The 14,710-nt window shown below is 37.9% G+C and overlaps 1 protein-coding gene across 1 annotated transcript in view; it reads left to right on the top strand.

Moving 5' to 3' along the window:
• The window catches only part of OSBPL11 (oxysterol binding protein like 11), a 99,526-nt gene extending 92,430 nt beyond the window's left edge, over positions 1-7,096 (top strand). The window contains exons 12-13 of the mRNA XM_021692321.1: positions 1,714-1,867; positions 5,425-7,096. Coding sequence (XP_021547996.1) covers positions 1,714-1,867; positions 5,425-5,490 — 220 coding nt within the window. The 3' untranslated portion in view covers positions 5,491-7,096. The remainder of the gene's footprint in view (positions 1-1,713; positions 1,868-5,424) is intronic.
• The last annotated feature ends 7,614 nt before the right edge of the window (positions 7,097-14,710 follow it).

Here is a 14,710-nt window from a genome sequence, read left to right as displayed (position 1 = left end):
TGCTTCTCCCTCTCCCGCTCCCCCCTGCTTGTGTTCCCTCTCTCGCTGTGTCTTTCTCTGTCAAATAAATAAATAAAATCTTAAAAAAAAAATGTATTTATCTTTTTGCTTATTATTTCCTGAGTTTCTTAAAAATAAAAATCTTTCTATTACTTGGTAAAATACAAATTATTTATCCTTTCTGATGGTTGAGTAATATTCCATTGTATATATGGACCACATCTTCTTTATCCATTCATCTGTTGAAGGGCATCTCGGCTCCTTCCACAGTTTAGCTATTGTGGACATTGCTGCTATGAACATTGGGGTGCAGGTGCCTCTTTTCACTACATCTGTGTCTTTGGGGTAAATGCCCAGTAGTGCAATTGCTGGGTCATAGGGTAGCTCTATTTTTAACTTTTTGAGGAACCTCCACACTTTTCCAAAGTGGCTATACCAACTTGCATTCCCACCAACAGTGTAAGAGGGTTCCCCTTTTGAACTGGAGGAGATTATGCTAAGTGAAATAAGTGAAGCAGAGAAAGTCAATTATATGTTTTCACTTACTTGTGGAACATAAGGAATAGCATGGAGGACATTAGGAGAAGGAAGGGAAAAAGGAAGGTGGGGGGAATCAGAAGGGGAGATGAACCATGAGAGACTATAGACTCCGGGAAAAAAACTGAGGGTTTTAGAGGGGAGCGGGGTGGGGGGTGGGTTTTAAGGAGGGCACATAGTGCATGGAGCCCTGGGTGTTATACGCAATGAATCATGGAACACTACATCAGAAACTAATGATGTAATGTATGGTGATTAACATAACATAATAAAATAGGAAAAAATGCAAAAAAAAAAAAACTAATGATGTACTGTATGGTGACTAACATAACAATAAAAAAATACGAATTATTATTATTTTTAAAAGATTTTATTTATTTATTTGACAGCGAGAGAGGGAACACAAGCAGGGGGAGTGATGGAGGGAGAAGCAGGCTTTCTGCAAAGCACGGAGCCTGATGCGGGGCCAATCCCAGGACCCTGGGATCATGACCTGAGCCGAAGGCAGATGCTTAACGACTGAGCCACTCAGGCGCCCCAGAAATACAAATTATTTTTAATTTGAAAAGAAAAAGCAGAGGGCGCCTGGGTGGCTCAGTTGGTTAAGCGACTGCCTTCGGCTCAGGTCATGATCCTGGAGTCCCGGGATCGAGTCCCGCATCGGGCTCCCTGCTCGGCAGGGAGCCTGCTTCTCCCTCTGACCCTTCCCCCTCTCATGTGCTCTCTGTCTCTCTCATTCTCTCTGTCTCAAATAAATAAATAAAATCTTTAAAAAAAAAAAAAAAAAAAAAAAAAGAAAAAGCAGAAGCAACAGCATCTTGGACATTAATATCAGCACCATAATATTCCGTGTTCTTGTAATTCATAAACGTAAAATCATATTATCTGATTCAGGAAACATAATTTTTTAAAATTAACTGTTTATTTCAAGGGTATCAGTTCTATTTAATTATCTTTTTTAAAAGAATGCTTGTGGGTTGCCTGGGTGGGCTCAGTCGGTTAAGTGTCTGCCTTACATGATCCCAGGGTCCTGGGATCGAGTTCCACATCGGGCTCCTTGCTCAGGGGGGGTCAGTTTCTCCCTCTCCCTCTGTGTGCTCTCTCAAGTAAATAAATAAAATCTTAAAAAAAAAAAAAAAAGAATGCTTGTAAGACTTGTGGTTTTTCTAATTATAGGCGATTGTGGAAAAATGTGACAGACTCTCTGAGGGAATCTGAAATTGATAAAGCCACAGAGCATAAACGCACCCTGGAAGAACGCCAGAGGACTGAAGAAAGGCATCGAACTGAAACAGGCACACCCTGGAAAACCAAATATTTTATTAAAGAGGTTTGTCCTACATGTCTTCAGACTAAAATTCATTATCTACTTAGTGAGAACTTTAGCTTACTAGGCTTTATTGAATTGTTATCACTTACACATCTTTATTTCTGAAACTAGTCCAGCTTAACCATGAGCTTTTTCATGAGCTTTTCACAATTTGCCAAAGTAAAATAGTTTAGTAGCAGTTCAGATGAAGTAGATTTTAGGATTAAATTGGTCAGAAACAAAAATGCTATAACAATCTCCAATCACAGTAATAGATTATACAATTTCTAATTTATTGCCTTTTGAACCACACTGAAACTCTGTGTTCACTTCCAGAGACCACCTTTTAGAGGGAGACATGAGAAACTTAATTAGCTACACAGTGGGTAGTGAAGTGGCTAGAATCTTTACAATGTTGAAGGAAAAAAGAATAAAGTGGGGTGTTTTGCCTTGAAAACCGAAAATTAGGACCATTTGTTGTAACCTTCTTCAGATATGTGTATGTTTTATCACGTAGAAATTTTTTATCAGTTTGTATAGCAGTCCTGAGGTATTCCATCCTACCAGGAATTTTGAGCTTAGCATAGGAAGGAATTGTACAACAATCAAAAATATCCAATAATAATAAGGGAATACATTTTATAGTAACGCGTCATTAGTCCTTTATGAGACCATGGCTTATGTGGAAGACTTTGATGCACTGATTTTGCAGCTGGACTAAATAATTTCTGGAGTCTTATCTAAATTTAAAAATTTTTGTTTTGTTTATTACTTTCTGGTAGAACTCAGAGTAAGGTGAATAGCGGACCAGAGCTGATACCAAGAAAAGTTTTCTTGTCACGGGCTCCTGGCTGGTTCAGTCAGAAGAGCATGCAACCCTTGATCTTGGGGTTGTGAATTCCAACCCACATTGGGTGGAGAGATTACTTAAAGAGAAAAATAGGAGAGGGGTGCTCCTGGGTGGCTCAGGTCATGGTCCCAAGGTCCTGGGATCGAGTCCTGCATTGGGCTCCCTATTTAGTGGCTAGTCAGCTTCCCACCTGCTGATGCTATCTCTTTTTTCTCTCTAAAAATAAATAAATAAAATCTTTTAAAGAAGGGGCACTTGGGTGGCTCAGTCGTTAAGCGCCTGCCTTGGGCTCAGGTCGTGATCCCGGAGTCCTGGGATCAAGCCCCGCATCGGGCTCCCTGCTGGGTGGAGAGCGTGCTTCTCCCTCTCCCATTCCTCCTGCTTGTGTTCCCTCTCTCGCTGTCTCTCTCTCTGTCAAACAAACAAACAAATAAATAAATAGAAAAAAAAAAGTTTTCTTGTCGATAGCCAAGTCTAAAGAAGCGCACTGAATTTTAATATTGGTCCATCAGGAAGGAATTTGCAAAAAGTAATTTGATCTTGATTTTTGCATAGTTATTAACCCTAAAAATCCATAGTTTATTATAGTAGCTTCATTACCTTCATTTTTCTAATCATTGAGTATCTATTAAAAATACTGGCCATTTTCATAGATTGAAATAATAAAGGGGGGGCGCCTGGGTGGCTCAGTTGGTAAAGCGACTGCCTTCGGCTCAGGTCATGATCCTGGAGTCCCTGGATCGAGTCCCGCATGGGGCTCCCTGCTCGGCAGGGAGTCTGCTTCTCCCTCTGACTCTCCCCCCTCTCATGTGCTCTCTGTCTCATTCTCTCTGTCAAATAAATAAATAAAATCTTAAAAAAAAAAAAAGAATAAAGGGAAAAGTACATATCTACTCTTTTTATCTGAAAAAATAAAACTTTGTAGTTTTATTCAAAGTTATAGTCCGGTAACTTTGGATTTTTTTCATTTCAAAGAAAGCAGATATACCAGGAGTAGATTCTAAGAGGAGAATTTCTAAGGGAGGAGCTCTGTAAATCATTAAAAGTGAACTCGGGGGGTCAAGAGCAGGGGCTATAATGGCTAAAAGATATAGGGGCGCCTGGCTAGCTCAGTCAGTAGAGCATGCAACTCTTGATCTCGGGGTTGTGAGTTTGAGGCCTACGTTGGGTGTAGAGATAGATTCCTTAAAAATAAAATCTTAAAAAGATACAATAAATGAAATTTTTAAAGATAGGCACCCTGATTCTTGTTAATAACATGACATGTAAAATTGCTACTTGTCATTTATTCTTGGACAGATATTATTAAGAGCCACTACCAGTCTAGCATTCAGTGATGTGATTAGTTGACATCTTTTTCAAAGAACAGTACTATAGGAATTGAGAATTATCAACCAGGTGAAAAACAACCTAATGGTTGCTATTATTTTTTTAAAGATTTTATTTATTTGAGAGAGGGAGCGAGCATGGGGGGAGCAGCAGACTCCCCACTGAGCAGGGAGCCTAACATGGGGCTCGATCCCAGGACCCGAGATCATGACCTGAGCCGAAGGCATACAACTTAACTGACTGAGCCACCCAGGTGCCCCTAATGATTGCTATTATTAAAGAAAAATTATTTTGATACTTATTAAAAACATCAAGGAAGTCTTCATTCAGGACTATTGTAAGAGGGATTGAACTCAACTCCAAATACAGGGACAAGTGGAAATGTGAGGGAGTGGGTGGAAAAGAGAATCTTGGTTAGATATCAAGGATGGGGGTGGGGAGAGAGGAACTTGATTAGATATCAAGGGTGGGAGAAGAGGAATTTCAGAATCAAGGATTTGGGGTGCGGGTGGTTCTTGGTAAACTGGCTTATCAGAATTCTTTGCTAAAATTGGGCTCAGTAGGCCATGGATGAGGTCTAGTCAAGAAGAGTGCTCAAAGTAGTCCGACTAAAATGCAGTCAAGGAGAGAATGAGTCCTTGTCATTAGGAGCCAAGTAATTACCGGCCTTAAGTCATTTTAGGAACAAGATAAAATATATATATATAAATTTTTAAGAATATTTTTAAATACAAATAAATTGAAGGAACTATGCATTAAGGACGGGTTGAGATCTGACTGACTTCACCTAGTCTATGAACACTGCATTCCAATCTGTGTCAAGTCCTGCGCCCCAGTATATGGCTTCATGCGTTTCTTTTCCTCACTTGGTCTTCCCCTGTTTCTAGTTCATTCTCTGACTCTAACCTTATCTCCTTGCGGTATCCTTCTGTTCACAGGAGCCAGGGAAAACTAATGGGAGTAGAGTCAGGGAAGAACTAGAAACACAGTACTCAGATACCAGAGATGCCAGTTGAGGTGGTGAGAACAGCTAGTACCTTGATGACCATTTCTTTGTGCTCTGCCTGCTTGGTGCCCATCATGCTGTGGGTGAGGCCAGTCTGCAGTGTCTCGGCAAAACTGGCAGAATTCCTACCAATGACTTCTGCAAATAAAGTGATCATTGGGCATCAACTAGGTGCCCCCAGACCAGAACTTCTCCCCTAATCCTAGCTAAACCACCGGCATTACTTAATGTCTTAAGCACAGAGATTTTTTTTTTTTTTCTGTCACAGAAGTTCTTGTTTTTAAATGTGAGAGTAGAATTCCATCTCAGTGAAGGTGTTGCTTCTAGTTTTGGTTACCAATTGTGAAAATACTAGAGGAATCGTTCTTTAATTTACTTTTCTACTTGTTTCAGGGAGACGGCTGGGTTTACCATAAACCCCTTTGGAAAATAATTCCAACAGCACAACCAGCAGAGTGATACACACTAAGACTCGACCAAATGAACTTCTTGCTCTGTTTACCCTAAACCCTCCCAGAACGGAGTCATTGCACTGAGTGACCTGCTTCCTGATTGCACAGACTGAATCTAGCTAAACACGAATGTACCTATTAAGGCACCGTAGAACTGCAGCAAGACCAAAGTGTTGAAGAAGCACGATGGGCCTCTCACCAACCTGTTCCTGTGACATGAGCAATATCATCTGAAAACCTTTCACGGGAATTATTAGATGATTAATCTTTTATCCAGTCCCTGCTCCTAAAGTTAAGTTTGAATCCCCTGTTTTTGCATGGGGGCAGCAGATACACACAACAGTGAGAACTCAGTGATTTTGATTTCTTTACAGTGAAAAGTGAAGTCTGTTTCAGAGTCCATGCTTTGCTTTCTGTCAGTAACTGAAGTATTCACTACTCTTACAAACAAACTAAGAGGAGGAGGACGATGACCCAGAAGTGGATTCAGCCATTGTGCCTGAAATCAGTGTTAAAAAAATCAAGCAGGTTGTAGTAACAAGGCATTCTGTTCCTTCAACGAGACTGTGTGCCTGTGTCTGAGGAGCTTCTCCATTATCCACCTCTGTTGGAACTCTCTTTTAAAAAGTATATTTATAAATTGATTAGAATTATAACCATGGAGAATTTTTTCTTCTGAGCATTTTAATATACTTGAAAACAACATTGACTTGAAAAATTTCAGAACATTTTTCAATACATAGTTTTATTAAATACTACACTCGAGAGACAATTTTTTTAAATGTGTTCATGTCAGTATGATGAGATTTGGGCCTTTCTCAAGAACTGAGGCATTAAAAAACATAGCAGACATTAAAGAATAAAACTGTTACTTTTTCCTTACCTTTTTTTCACTTGTAGGTTAATATCCAGTATTATGTGCTATCCCTCTGGATAAGTATGCTTCATCTTACCTCTGTTCACTCAAATTTAAAACAGCTATTCATATTTGTCAGTAATTCAGAAGTTATGTATGTGGCTGAGTGCATGTATGGTATGGTTCTCTTTTCAAGGAAACTCAGATGCTGAAGAAAGAATAAGAAATAAAAAGTTATCAGGAAGTTGTATTCAGGTACAAATTTTTTTTTTTTAATAAGTATTTTATTGAGGTTGAAGAATTGCTGGCAATTAAAAGGATAGTGCTAATTATGGCTTTCATCATTCATTCAAGTATTTATTGAGCACCTACTTACAGTGCTCAACACTTGTTACTGCAAGCTACCTTAATTTTCCAAGAGTGGTGCCTTACTCTGTTTCTTCTGATGTGGTCTTCCAATCAGTGTGTGTAACATACCTGTTATTCATCAGCCATGTAGGTGGCTGTATCTCTTGCATCATCATAAGAAGTTTAAGCTTTGTGCTCTGATAAATTGTGTTTTATTGAAGGGGTTAATAGGATGAAAACAGCAAAACAATTTTTTCAAGAAACTGTAAATTATAAGAAAATAACTGGTTTATGTACAACCATTTTAATAATTCCCTTGTTCATTTTTGCTGTGAAATGCACTGAAAAAATCTCAAAATGAGTTATAGTTCATGTGTTGGGAAGATTGACAAATAATAAAACTAGAGAACAATAATGCCTTTGTCTGTTCTATGAATGGAGACAAATAGAAAGTTTATATTTAGTAGAGTTAGCACCTTGTTCATTTGAGAGGGATGTTGATTTTTCTCTTTACATTCTTACTTTCATGAATCTCCTAGAGAGAAAAGGAAGTAAATTCAGTAAGAGTTTTTAAAAACTAAAATGTTTAAATATACTGGAAATAGAGCAAGAATGTAAAATTAAACTAGTGATTTTTGTTTTGTTCTTTGAACCATTTGAATACCCATTTATTTCTTTGATTTGTTGAGCCATTTTAAAAATTATTGAAATACAATTTTAAAAATTCTTCAGGAGGGGCGCCTGGGTGGCTCAGTCGTTAAGCGTCTGCCTTCGGCTCAGGTCATGGTCCCAGGGTCCTGGGGTCGAGCCCCGCATCGGGCTCCCTGCTCCGCGGGAAGCCTGCTTCTCCCTCTCCCGCTCCCCCTGCTTGTTTCCTCTCTCGCTGTGTCTCTCTGTCAAATAAATAAATAAAATCTTTAAAAAAAAAAAAAAAAAAGTAAAAATTCTTCAGGAAAACAATACACTTATGAGTAATTGAAAACTTCTCATGATATTGGGTTGCTTCTTTGATGAGAGTGAAATAATACTACTTTTGGGTGATTACCTTGTCTCTGTCTTCTTGACTTCCGACTGCAGCTTATCTACTAGAGAGAGCTAGAGGCCTTTTCTGTTTCATTTTTTTTATTCATACCTTGTTGATAATTGGCCAGAGAAATGAGTCTTGGTAGCAGTTGCTACTTATTTGTATCTTTTTCTTTTAGGTCAAAGTTTTAAAGGTGCACTTTTCCTCTGGCTACTAGGAATTACGTGTTAAGAAGTCCAAGACCAGAAGCGACAAAAAGACAAGGTTCTGGCCATGTATTTGGACTTCTTAACTGTTTTTTGTTGTTTTCGTTTTTGTTTTTGTTTTTATTGTGGTGATACCACCACCCTATACCTTCTGTCAAATATTTGTATTTAAGCTCCACAATCATATTCTAATTAATTGCATTTTGAATAGACAGTTTTTAAGCCCCAAAAAGTAATTTTTAGATTATCTACTGGGTGAGATATGGCATCTCTGTATCAATTCACTGTACTCTTCAGTTGTGACCAACATCACCTCTAATGCCTACTTGCAACCAAAAATAAGATGAAAAAAGTATTGAATTTCTCACTCCATAATCCTAGTACTAATACATTACTCTCAACTATAAATATCTGATACTTGATGAGCCAGCTTCTACAGATTAAGTCTTAAAGGATTTATTAATTAATTAGAAAAGCATGAAATTTTGTTTAAAATACTGCCTTAAGATGAAGGCCAACTTCTATTCAGTGTTTTTCCCCAGAGAAAGACAAATTGTTTTGACCACTCCAGCATCTATACTTGAGAAGGATTCCTTAGAGCTACTACAGTGACTGGAAGCTGAGTGATGATTCACCAGAGATAGTGGGAGAAGAAAGAGAAGAAGACTCTACCAGATGGGGATATAAAAGTTATATACATGAAAATGAAAATTCTAATAAAATATATATTCTAGTGACATAAAATCCCTCCTTGGTCCAAAAACCAAACTGCACAAGAAATTCTTACATATTACAAAGCATTTTCCTATGTTTTCACTATTTGATATTCACAGAAACACTGAGATTACAGTCAGGGATGGCTGTACCAACTTTGCAGATGAGGAAATTATTGAAAGTTTAGTGTTCGGGACGCCTGGGTGGCTCAGTCAGTTAAGCATCTGCCTTCAGCTCAGGTCATGATCCCAGGACCAGTGTCCTGGATCGAGTCCCCCATCGGTCTTCTTGCTCAGTGGGGAGCCTGCTTCTCCCTCTGTCTGCCGCTCCCCCTACTTGTGCTCTCTCTCTCTCTGACAAATAAAACAAAAAAAACAAAAAAAAAAGAAAGAAAAAGTTTAGTGCTCACTTCAGTTCACTTAGCTAGACCTTCAACAGACATCTGTTAAGTATTCCTTTGGGGCCGGATAGTACATTGGATTCCAACGTGACAAATAATATCCCTACCCTTACAGACTTAGATGAATGAAGAAACCAAAACCTAAATTCCCAGGAATAGGTTGTTGACATGGACAAGGCTAACTGGTCTTTCCAAACCCCAGAAAGGCACCATGGTACCTAGGTACTTTGGAAGGCAGTTGATCAATGAATTGAAAATGAAGGGTTGTGGGGGGGATGCGTCTGGCTCAGTCGATAGAACATGTGACTCTTGATCTTGGGGGTCATGAGTTCAAGCCCCACATTATATGTAGAGCTTTAAAAAATAATAAAAAATTTTTAAAAAGCAAGGGGTTTGGCTCAAAGTCTACATAAGAAGCCCCAAACAATGCAACTAGGTGATTAACCCTTGTTCCACCCTGTAAGACTGAAGAGATTGAACCAGAGAGATTTCCAGTTCAGGAACACAAGTTGATAAACTGAAAAGGAGGAACAAGTTGAAGTCTATATATTTAAGGATGAGAACATAAAGCCCCTTCCCCTGTCCCTTTCCCAAAATACTGGCAGTCAGGCTTGTACCTTCAGGCAAGAGATTAAAATATCCTTTGTGGTAGCACAACTCCAGAAGAAAGTCCTACAGATATATTTGGAGGGTCCACCAACAAAAAAATTCTCCCCCAACAACCCTGTTAATTAAAGCCAAGTCAGCAACTCCTACAGCATAAGCCTCCACCCCTTCCCCAAGAAACTACACACATCCATCCTCCCACCAACACATTGTATATATAGACAATTACATCTCATTTTAACAGCTAATGATCAGCAGACATTTGAGGAAAGATTCCAACGTGAATAAAAAAGGGATCAAACAGGAAAAAAAATTGAGGAAACAATTTGGGAAATAACTTCAGAAAAAAATAAATCTTCAGACCAGAGCAGATGATCTTACTTCTATGAAACATGAGCAAAATGCTATCTTTTTTTTAAAAAAGATTTTATTTTATTTACTTTTATTTAAAGTAGGTTCCACACCCAGCATGGAGCCCAGTGCAGGGCTTGAACTCACAACCATGAGATCAAGGCCTGAGCTGAGATCAAGAATTGGATGCTTAACCACTGAGCCACCCAGGCACCCCTCAAAATACTATCTTTAAAATGGACTGTTCAGGAAATAAGAACAGGTCTTGGAAATTAAAAATATGATGGTTCAAATTAATCACTCAATAGAAGTTCTAGAAGATAAGAAAAAGCTCTTGACAAATAGAACAAAAGGACAAAAGATGGACAATAGAAGAGAAATATGAAAATTAGAGCAATACAGGAAGTCTAACATACAGCTAGTGACTAGGATTCAAGGAATTAAAAAGCAATGGAAGGAAAAATAGTGAAAAATACATACATATATATGTAGAAGTTTCCCAGACTGGATAACATGAATCAAAATGAAAATGCCATGAATATCTTACACAGTAAGGGAAAAATAAAAGCCCAGGGGCGTCTGATTGACTCAGTTGGTAGAGTAGGCGACTCTTGATCTCAAGTTTGTGAGTTCAAGTCCCACGTTGGGCATGGAGCCTACTGGGGGGGAAAAAAAGGGCCAAACCAAAGCACATCATTATGGAATTTCTTAACACTAAGGATAAAGAGAAGATTCTAAAAACAACAGCATCAGCCTTCTCAACATCACTGAAAGCTAAAAAGCAAAAGGGAAATACCTCCAATTTTGCCTAGAATTTTATCCCCAGCCAAAAGACGAATCCGACATGCAATTTTAAAACAATTTTGTCCTAGCTGTTCCTTTTCTGGAAGCTATTAAAAGCACATGCTTCAGCAACACATCAGAGAAGAGAGAAAGGCAGGAATTGGAAAAGATACAAAACCAAGAAAAAGAGGCTCCAACAGAGGAAAGAGTCAGAGAGGCATCCACTTTCCAATATCTGGGTAGTCTCCCAGGAACTAGCTCCTCCAACACCTGTTTTATGTGTGGACAACACTGACTTTAGCAAGTCCTTTGTACCAAAATCTGTCCCCATTCTAATGGAGTTCCTATAAGATGAGAATGTTTTCCCTTGCATATAGCAATACTAAATATCTTTGAATATCAGTTCTCCCAATTATCCTATTCTGAGGTTACTCAGCTGTGTTTCATATGGTGGGTCTCCATCTTATGATCAGTTTCCTGAGAATATACCATGTATCAATGTTATGTGGACTACTCAGAAAGGGCCAGAATATTGCAAGTGGAGTCTTGTTTTAGAAACTATATGTCTTTTTTTTTTCTTTTTAACAGCTTTGTTATTGTGCAATGTACTTAAACTACACATTTTTAAGTATACAATTTTATAAGTTTTGATATGTGTGTAGTCCCATGAAACATCACCACTATCATGATAATGAGAATATTTATCATTTTTAAGAGTCTGCTCTTGCCTCTTTGTAATCTCTCCTTCCCACCTTCCCCTCTCTCTACTCCTGTCCCATACCCAGGAAATATTGGTGTCCCAAGGCTGCCATAATAATTACATAAGCTGATGACTTAAAACAACAGAAGTTTATTCTCTCACAGTTCTGGGGGCCAGAAGTCTGAAATCGAGGTGTCAGCATGGTCATGCTCTCTAGAGGCTCTAGGGGATGATAATCCATTCTTTGCTTCTTCCAGCTTCTGGTATCTTTTGGCATTCTTTGATTTGTGGCCAGTTACTCCAATCTCTGCCTCTGTGGTCACATTTTGTCCTCTTCTCAGGGTCTGCCTCTCTTCTGTCTCAAATCTTCCTCTGCCTTCCTCTTACGAGGACACTTGACTTAAATTTAAATCCCACCTGGATAATCCAGAATGATCTCCTCATCTCAAGATCCTTAATTATATCTGCAAAGACCCTTTTTCCAAGCAAATAACATCCATGTCTTCTGGGAATTGGGATGTGGACATATCTTTTGGAGGCCACCATCATTCAATCCACTCCACCACTAATCTGCTTTATGTCATTTGTTTGCATTCTCTAGAATAAAGGGAATCAAACAGTATGGTCCGTTTTGACTTATTTCATTTAGCATAATTATTTTGCTTCTTATTCATGTGGTTTCATGTATGAGTAGTTCATTCCTTTCTATTGCTGAATAGTCATTCATTGTTTGGATTATACCACAATTTGTTTATTCATTTACCAGTTGATAGACATTTGGGTTGTTTTCAGTTTGGGGCTAGTACATATACAGCTGCTGTGAAATTCTTGTGCAAGTCTTTGTATGGACATATGCTTTCATTTATCTTGGGTAAATATGTAGGAATGGAATGGTAAACATATGTTTTTAACTTTTTAAGAAATTGCAAGTAGGTTTTTCAAAATGGTTGTACCACTTGACACTCCCACCAGCAGTGCCTATGGGTTCCAGGTGTGTCACGTCACTGGCAACACTTGATATGGACAGTCTTTCTGATTTTTGCTATTCTAATAGGTGTATCATGGTAGTTCCTTACGGTGTTAATTTGTACAAGCCTAATGGTTAGTGATGCAGAATATCTTTTCATGTGCTTATATGCCACCTGTATACCTTCTTTGGTGACATGTTTGTTCAGATCTTTGCCCATATTTTCATTAGGTTGTTTTCTTATTGAGATTTGAGATTTCTTTATATATTCTGGATACAAGCCTTTTACATTTGGTTTGTAATTTCTCCTGTCTGTGGCTTCATTCTTTGAACAGTGTCTTTCAAAATAGCAGATGTTCTGGGTGCCTGGGTGGCTCAGTCGTTAAGCGTTTGCCTTCAGCTCAGGTCATGATCCCAGGGTCCTGGGATCGAGCCCCGCATCGGGCTCCCTGCTCTGCGGGAAGCCTGCTTCTCCCTCTCCCACTCCCCCTGCTTGTGTTCCCTCTCTTGCTGTGTCTCTCTCTGTCAAATAAATAAATAAAATCTTAAAAAAAAAAAACAAATAGCAGATGTTCTTAATTTTGATAAAGTCCAATTTATCAATTTTTTTTTATGGATCATGGTTTTGGTGTCATCTCTAAGATCTGTCTAACCCAAGGTCACAAATATTTTCTCCTATATTTTCTCAGAAATTTCATAGTTTAAGCACCTACATTTAGGCATATAGTCCATTTTGAGTTAGTTTTTTATTGAATATGTGCAAAATATGTCTCAAAAATTTTTTGGTTTTGTTTTGTTTTTCTACAGTGGATAGCCAGTTCTTTCCAGCACCATTTATTTAAAAGACTGTCCTTTACACTAAAGAGATACACGCACCCCTATGTTCACTGCAGCATTATTTACAATAGCGAAAATATGGAAAAAACCTAAATGTCCATCTCTAGTTGAATGTATAAAGGTTAGACAGAAAAAGACAAATATCATATGATTTCACTTATATCTAAGAAACAAAACAAATGAACAAATGAAGCAGAAACAGACTCATAGACACGGGAAACAAACTGATGGTTGCCAGAAGGAGAAAAGGTTGGGAGGTGGGTGAAGTAGGTGAAGGGGATTAAGAGATATAAACTTCCAGTTATCAAATAAATAAGTCATGGGGATGAAATGTACAGCATAGGGAATATAGTCAGTAATATTATAATACCTTTGTACGGAGACAGATGGTAACTAGACTTATTGTGGGGATAATTTCATAATGTATAAAAATAATGAATCAGTAAATTAAAAGATTTATAAAACATAACTTATTTGCAAAATTATTAAAGTAATGACAATACAAAGCTTAATTAAATAACTTAAATAACAAAAAAATAAATAAATCAGGGGATGCCTGCGTGGCTCAGTCACTTAAGCATCTGCCTTCAGCTCAGGTCATGATCCCAGGGTCCTAAGATCAAGTCCCACATCGGGCTCCCTGCTCAGTAGGGAGCCTATTTCTCCCTCTGCCTGCCACTCCCCCTGCTTGTTCTCTCTCTCTCTCTCTCTGACAAATAAATAAATAAAAATTAAAATAATCAGTATGATGAACACCTGAAACTAATAGGATATTGTATATCAATTATACTTCAATAAAAAAATAAATAAAAAACTAGCCTTTGTCTATTGAATTGCCTTTACACCTTTGTCTAAAATCAACTGATCATAAACGTATGGGTCGAGTATGGACCCTATTTTGTTATATCAAATTGGTTTGTCTCTCTTTATATCAACACTGCATTGTCTTGATTACTGTAACTTCATAATCTTAGAATCAGATAGTATAACTCTTCCAACTTTGTTCTTTTTCAAAGTTGTTTTGGCTATTCTAGTTTGCTTTTCCATATAAATCTTAGGATAAGCTTGTCAATTTCTACAAAAAAAGCCTGCTGGGATTTTGTTGCGATTTAACTGAATCCATAGGTCAATTGGGGAGAATGACGTCTTACCAATATTGTGTCTTCTGAACCATGAACACAGCTCTGCTTATTTCAGTCTTCTTTAATTTCTCTTAGCAATATCTTGTGGTTTTTATTATGCAGGTTTACATATCTTATATCAGAGTTATCTCTAAGTGTTTCATATTTTTAATTTTATAAATGACATTTTAAAACATTTTCAGTTTTTAATTGTTTGTTGCTAATATATACAAGAAGTACAATTTATTTTTGTATACTGAGCTTGTATCCTACAGCCTAGCTTAACTCATTACCCCTAGTTTTTCTGTAGATTC

This window comes from Neomonachus schauinslandi, chromosome 1 (genome assembly GCF_002201575.2).
Source record: "Neomonachus schauinslandi chromosome 1, ASM220157v2, whole genome shotgun sequence".
In the NCBI taxonomy this organism is placed as follows: domain Eukaryota; kingdom Metazoa; phylum Chordata; class Mammalia; order Carnivora; family Phocidae; genus Neomonachus; species Neomonachus schauinslandi.
Note: the sequence above shows the minus strand (reverse complement) of the source record. Positions and strands in the feature narration are given on the sequence as shown.